General features: G+C 51.2%; 1 protein-coding gene across 1 annotated transcript in view; it reads left to right on the plus strand.

Moving 5' to 3' along the window:
- Window positions 1-11550, plus strand: part of MYOM3 (myomesin 3) — a 56328-nt gene extending 44778 nt beyond the window's left edge. Inside the window, exons 28-37 of the mRNA XM_003810765.7 lie at window positions 536-603; window positions 1621-1731; window positions 3458-3545; window positions 4087-4125; window positions 4384-4492; window positions 5510-5673; window positions 6287-6323; window positions 6514-6536; window positions 8617-8672; window positions 9969-11550. Coding sequence (XP_003810813.4) covers window positions 536-603; window positions 1621-1731; window positions 3458-3545; window positions 4087-4125; window positions 4384-4492; window positions 5510-5673; window positions 6287-6323; window positions 6514-6536; window positions 8617-8672; window positions 9969-10232 — 959 coding nt within the window. The 3' untranslated portion in view covers window positions 10233-11550. The remainder of the gene's footprint in view (window positions 1-535; window positions 604-1620; window positions 1732-3457; window positions 3546-4086; window positions 4126-4383; window positions 4493-5509; window positions 5674-6286; window positions 6324-6513; window positions 6537-8616; window positions 8673-9968) is intronic.
- The last annotated feature ends 1391 nt before the right edge of the window (window positions 11551-12941 follow it).

The raw sequence follows: 12941 nt of genomic DNA on the forward strand, positions 1-12941 counted from the left end.
CTCTACGAAAAATACAAAAATTAGCCGAGCATGGTGGCACACGCCTGTAATTCCAGCTACTCAGGAGGCTGAGCCACAAGAATCCTTGAAACCAGGAGGCGGAGCTTGCAGTGAGCCGAGATTGCACCACTGCACTCTAGCCTGGGCAACAGAGCAAGACTCTGTCTCAAAAAGAAAGAAAGAAAGAAGGAAAGAAAGAAAGAAGGAAGGAAAGAAAGAAAGAAAGAAAGAAAGAAAGAAAGAAAGAAAGAAAGAAAGAAAGAAAGAAAGAAAGAAAGAGGGAGGGAAGGAAGGAAGGAAGGAAGGAAGGAAAGAAAGAAAGAAAAAGAAAGAAAGAGAGAGAGAGAGAAAGAAAGAAAGAAATTTGTGCCCTGAGCACCGCCCTTGCCTCACCCCAGTCCCAGCCCTGGCAGAGGCAGCATCTGAGAAGTCCATAGCCATTAGCTGTCCCTCCCCCCAGCACTGCCTGGACACAGGTGGCACCCTGGCTGAGCCTGGCTCTCTGACAGTGGGCACATTTGTTTTGCACGCACAGGTCCCTATTTTGAGCAGCCGTTGCAGTGGAAGGTCACGGAGGACTGCCAAGTGCAGCTGACGTGCAAGGCAAGTCCTGCCCTGCCCTGCCCCCAGGCCCAGTGCAGGGGGACCTGTGGCTTGTCCCCAAGCCCAGTTGCTGTCCCTGCCCACCCGGCCCCCTAAATTCCATACTCTGTGCTTGGCTGATGGCACACACAGAAAGCACCCCCGAGGAGACCACACGTAACCCAAAAAGCAAACCCACCTTCCCAGCGCCCATGGGGTAGGATTCGTGTGAGGTGGACCAGCCTTGAACGAGATCCTAGTGGCTCCGGAAGGGGTTCTGAGGGGCCAGGGGGTCTAGGAGCCCGCGAGGGTTTATATGTTGAGGGGTGTCCCTGTGTTTATGATTACCCTGTGCTCAGAGACTCACAGTATTATTTCATCTGCCTCACAATCATCTGTGACATAGGCATTACTATCCTCACTTTATAGATGAGAAAACAAATGGAGAAATAGCTCAAGGCCACACGGTAAGAGGGAGAGCCCAGGTTTGAACAAGTCTATCTGACTGCAAAGCCTAAGGTCCTTCTTAGCACCCTTCAGCCTGTTTAGATAACTGGGGAAGGGGAGGGTGGGTGCTCTCCCAGAAGCATATTCATTCAGTAAACTCAGAGCATCTATTTTGTGCCACTCTGCACGGTACTGAACGTACAAAGATGATGAAGTGGTCTCTGTGGGCCTTGGGAGCCCATGGTCAAGGCAGGACCATTGGAAAACAGCATCCCTCATGCTTGACCCGGATGGGGCAGGACATTGATGAATCGTGATGGGGGGGTGACTATGGGATGCTTCAAAAAAAGGCTTCCTGGAGGAGATGACATTTAACTGAAGCACATGGACTTTTACAAGAAAAATAGAGTAGGGCAGGGATCAAGAGGCAGAGGGAAAACCATTAGCAAGAATTCAGAGTCCAGAGGCCAGCAGAGGAGACATATGGTATGTGAAAGGACTCCACTGAGATGCCTGAAAGTGTGCACAGGTGTGTTTTTACTCAAAAAGAAACAAGCCTGACAGAGTCTCCTCATTCCCCACCTTCCCCAGGTGACCAACACCAAGAAGGAGACTCGCTTTCAGTGGTTCTTCCAGAGGGCAGAGATGCCAGATGGTCAGTATGACCCAGAAACGGGAACAGGACTTCTCTGCATCGAAGAGGCAAGTGTGGCTCCAGCTTCAGGGCTCACTTTCTCCTTTGGCTGCAAGCCAGGGAGGGCCAAGAGCTCTGGGCTGGGAGTCAGGGCAGGGCCGAGGCTAGGTTGATGCAAGCGAGGCCCTGAGCACAAAATTTAAGAGGCACCAAAAAACTCAGTAATCAAGATAAATAATATTGTATGCAATATTCTAAAAAATCAAAATTAATGCAAAAAAACTATTAAAGCCCCCAAATTTTCAATAGAGACAGAATCAGTATTACTGATTTTTTTCTTTAGCTCCAGTACTGGCCCTGCCAATGACTGTGCAGGCTTGGGCTAGCCCCCGTCGCTCTCTGACCTCAGCTTTCATCTGCAACATGAGCGGGTTGGAAGGGATGCTCTCTAAACGCCTCCTTCCTGCCCCAACAGTCTAGGATTCGGGACAGGAAGGATGTCTCCATGTGAGGCAGATCTGGGCAGAATAAAGCAGGCCTGGAGCTCAATTCTCCCCGCAAGTCCTCCCCCATGGCCTTTGGTGGACCGTGGCCTGGTTAAGAGAGAAACACAAGGCTTGCTCTTAAACGTCAACCTTCTTCTGCCCTGCTGCTGATGTCTGTGGCCTCACTGGGTGCCCAGGAGGACTGGAGCAAACAGAGCCTTGCTGACTAGGAAGAAAACAATGATTTCAAGGTCTTCTCCCAAATCCTGGCCAGGCTGACGCCAAGTCAGCCTTTGCCACCACTGTGCAAGCTCCTCAGACAGGCTGTGGCACCAGTAGGTGCTTCATAGTTACAGAGTTTTATTATAATCATCAGTCCCATTGGTGCAAACTTTCTGGCCTCCTAAGAGTTACCTCCCTTGATCTCCACAGCAGCTGTAGCATACAGGCAGGGCAAGGATGATGCCATGATTTTACAGATGAGTAAACTGAGGCTCAGAGTGTTTCCATGCAAAGGCATAAGGCTAGAAGGTGGGGTCAGAAGCCACTACAGTCACCCACCCTAGGTTTGGCTGAGACCTTGGAGACTTCCTGGGATGGTGAGGACATAAGAGAGGACTTTTGGGGCTCAGCACTTCAATCCTCAGGTTAAGAACTGCCTCTGTCTTGGATCCTGCCCCAAACCCACTGTGTGGAGATGGTCCTGGTGGGAAGTATTGAGAGATGAGGGCTGAAGGAAGGTGCTGTGTAATGAGAGGTCACTTCTGATCTCTGGACCTTGCCTTGAAAGCACAACTCAAGTTCTTACTTTGCTGAGTGTTTGTTCAGACTTAATTTGGGGCTGACAAACATGGGCCAAAAGGGCCCCCTTGTCCTGGGCAGGAGAAAACACGCTTCCTCCTGGGGAACTGCAGGTGGTGGGGGTCCCTCCATCCAGGAGCCCCCAGGGAGTGAAAGGTGGGCCAGGCCCAGACAAGCTCTGCAAAGTGAGGCTCACTGTGTCATGCTCAGAGCAGCTGCCTGTGAACGCAAACGAAGGTGTCTGGTTCTGTCCTCAACTCCCCCTACTCCACCCCTTCCCCAGGCCCAGACAAGCCCCGAGCTAGGAATCCAAGGGCTCTGGAGCTGAAAGGAGCCTTAGAGCTCACCCAGCCCAGATAAGTAAACGGAGGCCCAGGGAGGAGAAGGGTCTTACCTGAGGTCACACAGAGAGTGAGGGGCAGGCCTGGAGCCCAGGCCTCCGGATTTGGTATCCATCTCTCCTTCTGGAGCCCATGCTGACACCACCATCGCTCATCCTTCTTTCCAGTTGTCCAAAAAGGACGAGGGAATTTACAGAGCGATGGTTTCTGACGATCGAGGGGAGGACGACACCATATTGGGCCTCACGGGTGACGGTAGGAGCTGGCGATGGGTCAGGGGCTGTGGCGGGAGCACAGTGGAGCAGACTGTGATGTGATCTGTGCAGGAAGATTTATGGGATCCCCATGTCACTTGGAGAAATTGAGGCACAAAGAGATTAAGTAACTTGCCCAAGATTCCACATCTAGTCAGTGGCAGGAGCCAGGTCGGTGTGACTCCGATGCCCTCGTTCACCACAGTATACCACAGTGAGCCCAGGCTTGGAGACCCGAAGCCTGAGTTCACTCCTCCGTCCCACAGTGGGCCCAGGCTCCTCATCAGGCTGATCAGCTCAGCCTGCAAAAACTGTCAGATTTGCATGTTTGTCCTCCATCCATAGTGCCCTTCTGCCCACCCCATTGCTGAGTGCCCTGAACCCCCTCCTATCCCCAAGCTATGAGAGTCATCCTACAGAGTTGCCTGTCCCCCTGAGAGCAGCTCATGGGCTCCACCAGCCTTTTTCTAGGATGTCCCCACTCCTAGCACATCCCTAGGGGAGCCCTATGCCAGCTAACCCTTCTCTCTGTTTCCCGCCAGCCCTGGATGCCATCTTCACCGAGTTGGGCAGGATTGGTGGTAAGCAGCCTGCCTCTTTGCCCAGCCCTGCCCTGCCCTGATGCCCAACAGCCTCCAAGCAGCCTAACACTGGCCTTGGCTATTGGGGGTGGGTTTAGTTTCCAACCTCAAACACCAAAGAGAAAATCCCACCTCTTCACAGCACTGCATTTCCCCCACAGCACCTGGCCCCCCAGGGCAGAGGCAGACAAGCCGGCCCCAAAATCTGATGCCTAAATGGCCTCAGGGAAGACTCATCCTTCTCCTCTGTCTCCCCAGCCCTTTCTGCAACTCCACTGAAAATCCAGGGGACCGAGGAAGGGATCCGGATCTTCAGCAAGGTCAAGTACTACAACGTGGAGTACATGAAAACCACCTGGTTCCACAAGTAAGTCCGCCTTGCCCCAGAGCCCCAGCCAGGCTGGAAAGGATTCAGCACCTGACCCATGGGGGCCTCCCTCCCTTCTCCCTGCCTGGTCCTCCAAGCAGAGTCTGGTCCCCCAAGCAGAGCCTGGTCCCAGGGGTTGGCAGAGAAAGGGTCTCTCCCTGGTCTCCCTGTCCACAGAAGGAGTTGAGGATAGAGATTAGCAGTGGGAGGAGTAGAAAGGCTTTGCCGAGATCCCCCAGGGAAGGTGGGAACCTTGGTGGGACAACATTTTTTTGGAAACTCTATGGCCACAGCAGGATCAGTCTCTGGGCAGCAGCTGGGAACTAGGGGAGAAAGGGATGCAGGGACAAAGAAGAGCCAAGTGGTCAGGTGGGTCAGGGAACCCTTGTGGGCCTCTGCACCCTTAGCAAACTTGGTCAGCCAGGCTTAGGGGAAACATGCAGGAAAAGGGTCTGTGGGGCTGGTCACTAACTGAGAGCCAGGGCTTGAAGGCAGGATAGATGAGGTACCCACAGAGACTCAGCCACTCTCTGAGTGACCCCAGATAATCCAACAGCAGAGTTTTCCCAGTGCTTTTTATCAGTTGCATGCCTCAGCCTTGTGGAGCAGACATTACTGCACCCATTCTATGGAGAAGGCTTGACTAATTTGGTCCAGGTTGTCAAATGAGTGAGAGCCAAGAACAGATGGAATTTCAGGACAATAGGTTCCTCCCCCAGCAAGAGTTTCTGAGCCCTGTGACTAAGCACAGAGGTGTCACCTCTGCAACACAACACTGGGAACAGAGGACAGCGTCTCTAGGAATGATGAATGAATGAATGAATGAATGCAGTATTGAATGATGAATGGAGGGTTGAATAATCAATGAGTAAGTGAATGGATATTTATCTGGTGCCTCAGAGTCACCACCCATAGCCCACGATCTCGAAACAAAACCAGAGGAGAGGATTTTGGGGCAGGGGTATCTGTTGACCTGCAGACAGGCAGCCTTAACCATTTCTCCACCCTCACATTCAGAGACAAACGTCTGGAGAGCGGTGATCGGATAAGGACGGGCACCACCCTGGATGAGATCTGGCTTCACATCCTGGACCCCAAAGACTCAGACAAGGGCAAATACACTCTGGAAATAGCTGCAGGGAAGGAAGTCCGGCAGCTCTCAACAGATCTCTCAGGGCAAGGTGAGCCATCCACCTATGTCTGCAGGGAAACCTGCTTAGAAAATCCCATGGACAGGCTGGGCACGCTGGGTCAGTCCTGTAATCCCAGCACTTTGGGAGGCTGAAGTGGGAGGATCGCTTGAGCTCTGGAGTTTGAGACCAGTCTGGGCAACATTCTTACAAAAACTAAAAATAATTTAGCTGGGCATGGTGACGCCTGCCTATATTCCCAGCTACTTGGGAGGCTGAAGCGGGAGGATTGCTTGAGCCCAGGAGATAGAGGCTGCAATGAGCTGTGATCATACCACTGTACTCTAGCCTGGGCAACAGAGTGAGACCCTGTCTCAAAAAATAAAGGAATAATAATAAAGGTTACTCTGGGATAGGTGTTAAGGAAAGAAATATTTTTTTAAAATTTTTAGCTAAATAAAAAGAAAGAAAAAAGAAAATCCCATGGTCTTCTGAGGGTACGCCTACCCTCCCACGCAGTCCTGCCACTGCCCCAAAGGAACATCGGCATGGGGAGGAGAGTGGAGGACAGTCAGGGATAAGCTTTGCTCCCAGGGTCACCCTGTCCCCATCATTGGACAGCAGAGGCCCTGATGGCCCCCTTTCTCCTCTGTCCTTCTTATAGCTTTTGAGGATGCAATGGCTGAACACCAGAGACTGAAGTAAGTTTCCTTTACATTTCTCAGTGTGAATTATAGGCCCCGTCAGGGTGTGGCATGAACTAGGCTCAGGACTCCTTCCTGGGAGCCCCAGCCAGCTCCACCTTTCCTTCGTCACCCCTCACCTCCACCTGGGCTGGACTGTCCTTTAGCAAGTGGAATGTCACACCTTGTTCCCATTTCTGTTTTTCAGAACCTTGGCCATCATCGAGAAGAGTAAGTCGGCCGATATTTCTGTTGTTTTTGTTTCTGAATTTGGGGCAAACTTCCTGGAAGCTCAACCCTCTTGGTGGGCTGCTGAAGGCCTCATTCCACAGTGGGGTCCGTGGGGCTCTAGGGTCTTACAGAGCTGCAGGGAAGACCTGGGCAAGACAGAGACAGAATCCGAGGACACCTGGGATTGTGTTGTGGAAGCACCCAGTGCGAGCCTGGTTCTCGCAGGCACATGGACTACGTTGGTGGGACCGAAAAGGAGGGGACAGACAGGAATGAGGCTGGGCAGGCCTTCCCGAGTGATCTGTAGGGGATGGGGTGACTTTAAAGCTGAAGCTATGGCTCTCGAGGCATTGGAGCCTCATTGAATCCAGGATGAAGCCCCAAACCCAGAGGCACATGGCACAGCCTCTGGGCCACCCGGGAGCCACCACCAAGTCCATGAGCTCGAGCTTGTCCCATTCATCACCTCCCAACCCAAGCCAGTTCTAAGCGGCCTGGTGGTAGGAGTCTGGCTGTCTGTTCTCACTGGCCCAGCAGATGAGGAGTAAGGATTTCAGTGAGGGAAAGACCCGGGCAGGCAGCAGAGCACAGGTGTGGCCATAGAAGGAGACAGCACAGCTCTAAGAACAGACAAGAAAACTCACACCGCCAGCTTGAGGCCATGTGTGGGAGGGGATAATTCGCTCTGCGTGGCATCATTGTCCCCGAGTGTCCCCACTTGACAGGAAGTGCAGGCCTCAGGCTCATAGCTGTTATTGGGAAGGGGCAATTGAGGGGCATAAGTGGCCATGCAGTGAGAAGCTCCTGCAGGGGGCTGAGGGGCGTCTCGATGGAGGGAGCACAGCCCAAGACCAGCCTCAGCCTCGGGCCACGAGGAGGCTCTTGTACCATGAATCTAATCATTCACCCAGTGAGAATGTCCCTGCCCATGGTGGAATGCCTCATCCTGAACAGAAGCCGCGTCCAGGACTCTAATAGAGGAAAGCTGAATTCACCAATACTGGGTTGCTGGGGCGTGTGGCATCAGAGCTGAAGGAAACAATCATTTTGTCCAGCTGTGAAGGGTTGGTGACACTTTCTGCCCACAACTGCATCCATCTGTGGGGCCTTCCCCTCCCCATCTGGGGTCCTGCTCCCCTTTCACCCACTGGACAGACACCATCCGCATCGGGCTCTTTGCACGTCCCTGATCCCTGGTCTAGGCCGTGCTGACCACCCGTCCTGTTCCCACAGCTTCCCCTGCACCATGAGGAGTAGACCAGATTTCTGCTTAGTGGTTGACAACCACACTCTTCCTGGCCACCCACAATGGCCACCAGGTCCCTCGCTTGACCAGGTTCAAAGTGTCCCAAAAGCTTCTGTTTTTTCAGACAAAAGCAAAAGGTTCTGTTGCTTTCTCTGACCTTGTTGGTCACACCCGTTGTGTGGATTTTGCCAGTTGAAGTCTCAGAGTCCCACTTACCTTCTTCCTGGTTCTTGAGGGCAGGAGCATCTCATGGTCACCTCCAGGTACCACCAATCATAGCAAATGACCTCAGATCAGTGGCAGAAACACACTATGTCCCATATCTTCTACTTATGAATACGAGGAAGCATGTAATACAGTTCTAGAGGTTTCCATCCAAGGCCAGGTGTGGCGGCTCATGCCTATAATCCCAGCACTCTGGGAGGCCAAGGCAGGAGGATTGCTTGAGCCCAGGACTTCAAGACCAGCCTGGGCAACATGGCGAAACCCCGTCTCTACAAAACATACAAAAATTAGCTAGGCGTGCTGGTGCATGCCTATAGTCCCAGCTGCTCAGGAGGCTGAGCGGGGGAGGATTGCTTGAGCCTGGAAGGCAGAAGTTGCAGTGAGCTGAGATCGTGCTGCTGCGCTCCACCCTGGGCAACAGAGCGAGACCCTGTCTCAAAAAATTAGTTTTGAAAAAAAAATTTAAAAAAGATTTCCATCCAAAATAATGAAAATAGAAAAAGAAAAAAAAAGAAGCCTTGCTTAAAAATAAACCTCAACTCTATGAAACTTCTGGGAAGCGGCTGGCAGAAAAGGATTCATCGCTGGGGTCTCTTATTTCCCTTCCAGATCGTGCCAAAGTGGTGAGAGGTCTGCCGGATGTGGCCACTATCATGGAAGATAAGGTACTGACCCTTCCCAGCCCACAGCCAGCAGTCCCCCTCTGTGTTCCTTTGTGCATCCACCACAGATCACGAAACAATGCAGCGCCATGGATTCAAAGCCAAAGAGTGGCCAAGTGACCACACCTCATTGATGACATGTGGTACAAAGGAAAGTCACTGGGCCTGGTGTCAGCCCTCAGTGGGTACTTGACCTAGTTCTATCTCCATCTGTCTAGACAGCCCTGGGCATCCTAGACTTCTACCTGCGGACTTCAGCGTCCAAAAGAAATGTCTACTGGGAGATCCCTAAAAGCCCGTCTAGGACTGAACTTATTTATGTAAATCTAGTGTTCCTGAAAACAATTGCTGACTTACTGATGGTGCTTACTTTTTGTCGGGCACGATTCCATGTATATTATCTTTTTGAGCTTCTTTAGCCATCAAGGTAATCCCATGAAATAGGGTTTTATTTATTACTAATCATAGTTTATAGCTGAGGAAACCCAGAGTCCCTTAACCCAGGTTAAGAGACCTAAGGTCACACAGCTTGAAGGGGCAGAGCTGAGATTCACACCCAGGAAGCCCAACTCCAGAGCCTGTGTGTTTAATAATTACATTATAGTGCTCTGCATTAGAGCTTGTTCAGTAATTTTCTATTTTAATTCATAAACCTATGCACTAAATCTATATAATCTTACTTGCATTGTAAAATTGTAGTGACATATATATTACAAAAAGCAATAAAACAAAGTGAAGGCCATTCTGGGACCGATAATTGCGAGAGTAATTATGGTCTGAGATTCTGATGGGTAAGCACTCCTGTAGAAAGGTTGAGAATGCCCGGGCACAGTGGCTCACGCCTGTAATCCCAGCACTTTGGGAGGCTGAGGAGGGCAGATCACTTGAGGTCAGGAGTTTAAGACCAGCCTGATCAACACGGCAAAACCCCATCTCTACTAAAAATACAAAAATTAGCCGGGCTTGGTGGCGGGCACCTGTAACCCCAGCTACTCAGGAGGCTGATGCAGGAGAATCACTTGATCCTGGGAGGCAGAGGTTGCAGTAAGCCGAGATCGTGCCACTGCACTCCAGCCTGGGCGACGGAACGAGACTCCATCTCAAAATAAAATAAAAGGTTGAGGATGAAGGATGTGGAGTTAAAATAAAATCTCTCCCCTTTATAAATTATAATAAAACACATGTACTAAATTATCACAGGGAGCAACCTGAGCTGGGAGCTCTCTGGGGGCATGAAAGCAAATGCTAAGTTCAAGTTACAAGGAGGTGAGACTGTTCCCTTCCTGTCTTTTCAAACAGACCCTGTGCTTGACTTGCATCGTCTCAGGAGACCCCACCCCTGAAATCTCTTGGCTGAAGAATGACCAGCCTGTCACCTTCCTTGACCGATACCGCATGGAAGTGAGGGGGACAGAGGTCACCATCACCATTGAGAAGGTCAACAGTGAAGACAGCGGCCGCTACGGCATCTTCGTCAAGAACAAGTATGGCTCCGAGACGGGCCAGGTCACCATCAGTGTGTTCAAGCACGGGGACGAGCCCAAGGAGCTGAAGAGCATGTGACAGCGTGTGTCCAGGCACAGTCTGAGTCTAGTCTGCATGGACCAGTAGGGACAACCTGTACCAGGGTCACAGCCTGGCACAGGCTACAGGGGTGGGGCAGAAGGAAAGGGGACAAGATAGAACCCAGGATGTGAGGGTGGGGGTGGAGCAGATGCACCAAAGTGGAGAAGCAAAGATCTTTCTGGGGTCCTGAGTGGCTTCCAGGAGAGCGGGATGAACCCTGGACCTGGAGTAGGAGACCCGGATGCACTGGGGCTATCTAACAGTACTGGCATCTGGTAGGTAGAGGCCAGGTACACTGCTAAACCCTGCAGCTCCCACCACATAGAATTATCCGACCCCAGATGTCAAAAGTGCCAAGGGCCATGAGCCCTGCCATAAACTGATACATCGCACCCCTCTTTTAGGATCCCATAGTTTCAATTCACGTAAGTTCAACAGACACCTGAAGTCTAGCATGTGGGAGGCTGAGGATGGAGCTGGGAACACAAAGGCAGCTGATAAGCAGGTTCTGCTTGCAAAGAGGCCTCAGTCCAGTGGGAGAAACAGACCTGGGCGCAAACAACTCCAGGACAAGGCAGGACATGATAAAGATTATAAAGCAGGTCCAAGGAAAGTGCCGCCAGTGGTCCAAGGAGGGAGACAGAGGGTCGTCCCAACAGGGGGAGGTAGGGCTTTTAAAACACCTTCATCCAGGCTGGGCGAGGTGGCTCACGCCTGTAATCCCAGTAGTTTGGGAGGCCAAGGCGGGCAGATCACCTGAGGTCAGGAGTTTTAGACCAGCCTGGCCAACATGACGAAACCCGGTCTCTACTAAAAATACAAAAATTAGCCAGGCGTGGTGGCAGGTGCCTGTAATCCTGGCTATTCAGAAGGCCGAGGTGGGAGAATCCGTTGAACCTGGGAGGCGGAGGTTGTGATGAGCCAAGATTGAGCCAAAAAAAAATTAGCGGAATTGGTGTTGGGCCTTGAAAAATTAGTCCGATTTTGTGGTGGTAATGGGAGAAGGACATCTCAGGAGCAGGGTCTGGTGGGAGGAAAGGGAAGGAGGAGGCTAAGGCTGCCCAGGAGGCCTTGGATACCAGGCTTGGAGCTGGTAACCTCCAGGGCTTCCAGCGCGGGGCCTCTGCCTGGTGTGACAGATACCGGCTGGACTCACTTGATGGATCTCAGTACTGAGCTGGGCATTTCTCTGCCCCCCAACTTTTTTCTTTTTAAAAACAAGATGGGGAGTGTTCATAAAATTATAGATGTTTGTTGTAAAATTTTGGAAAACCCTGGAAATTATAGAGAAAATAAACATAATCTATACTCCCAACACCACAAAGTAACACCTGCCTCTGATTTCTGAAATGGCTTCTGAACTGAAGGATAAAGTGAGTCACCCCTACATACCCCACCTCTGCACGTATCAAGACGTGGTGGGTAACATATCCCCCAGCGGCTCACCTTCCAGGCTGCATGGTGCAGGCAGACCAGGCATTTGATGAGACCTCTGCAGGGAGCAGCGGGGACCAGGGAGACCTGACTGGAGTTTGGGGAATCACGCAGATCTTGGAGGCAAACACCGCTGGTTTGAAGCACCCCTCTACCATCCACTGGCTGTGTGGTCTTGCACAATACTTTTCCTTTTCTGGGCCTCAGTTTCCCATCTGTAAAACCAGAAGGCTGGAAGATCATTTTGAGAGTCCTTCCAATGGACACTAAGTTTTTGTTTTATTTTGTTTTGTTTTGGAGACAAGGCCTGGCTCAACTGCCCAGGCTGGAGTGCAGTGGCATCATCTCTGCTCACTACAACTTCTGCCTCCCAGGCTCAAACGATCCTACCGCCTCAACCTCCTGAGTATCAGAGACTACACACCACCACACCTGGCTAATTTTTGTACGTTTTGTAGATATGGAGTTTCACCATGTTACTCGAACTCATGAGCTCAAGCGGATCTACCTGGCTTGGCCTCCCAAAGTGCTGAGATTAGAGGCATGAGCCTCCCTGCCCAGACAGACTATTTTATTACTTCCCAGAACTTCATCCTCTTTTGCTTTTCTCTTCCTATGAATATGTAGTAAACAAAAAGACATCATCCTAGCCCATCCTCCCACTCTTAACACTTCCAACATCAGAGGAAAGTCTTGGCTTCTTTGGTGTGTCAATGAAAATATGTCACAAATTTCAATGACATAGGAAAGCCTGTTGGCCTTGGTGGAACATGATGTGAGCATCCCTGTTTGTGCAAATTGCACTTGCACTGTAAGAAGCTACAAGCTGCGCTTCATGGGGCTGGAGATGTTGTGAGCTTTGTGATTGCTGACAAGCCAGTTTGGGGGCAGAAGCCAGTCCCTGGTCTAGTGCGTTGGAGTCCTTAACATATGAATCATAATTTTTTAAAATTCCTGGTCTGGCTGGGTGTGGTGGCTCATGCCTGTAATCCCAGCGTTTTGGGAGGCCAAGGCAGGAGGATCACTTTAGCCTAGGAGTTCAAGACCAGCCTGGGAAGCATGGCAAGACCCTTTCTCAACAAATAATAAAGAAAAACTAGCCAGGCATGGTGGCATGTGCCTGTGGTCTCAGATGCTTGGGAGGCTGAGATGGGAGAATTGCTTGGGCCCAGGAGGTCGAGGCTGCAGTGAGCTGTGATGGCACCACTGAACTTCCCACCTGGGCAAGAGAGTGAGACCCCACCTCAAAAATTTAAAAAAAAAAAATCTGGG

This window comes from Pan paniscus, chromosome 1 (assembly GCF_029289425.2).
Source record: "Pan paniscus chromosome 1, NHGRI_mPanPan1-v2.0_pri, whole genome shotgun sequence".
In the NCBI taxonomy this organism is placed as follows: domain Eukaryota; kingdom Metazoa; phylum Chordata; class Mammalia; order Primates; family Hominidae; genus Pan; species Pan paniscus.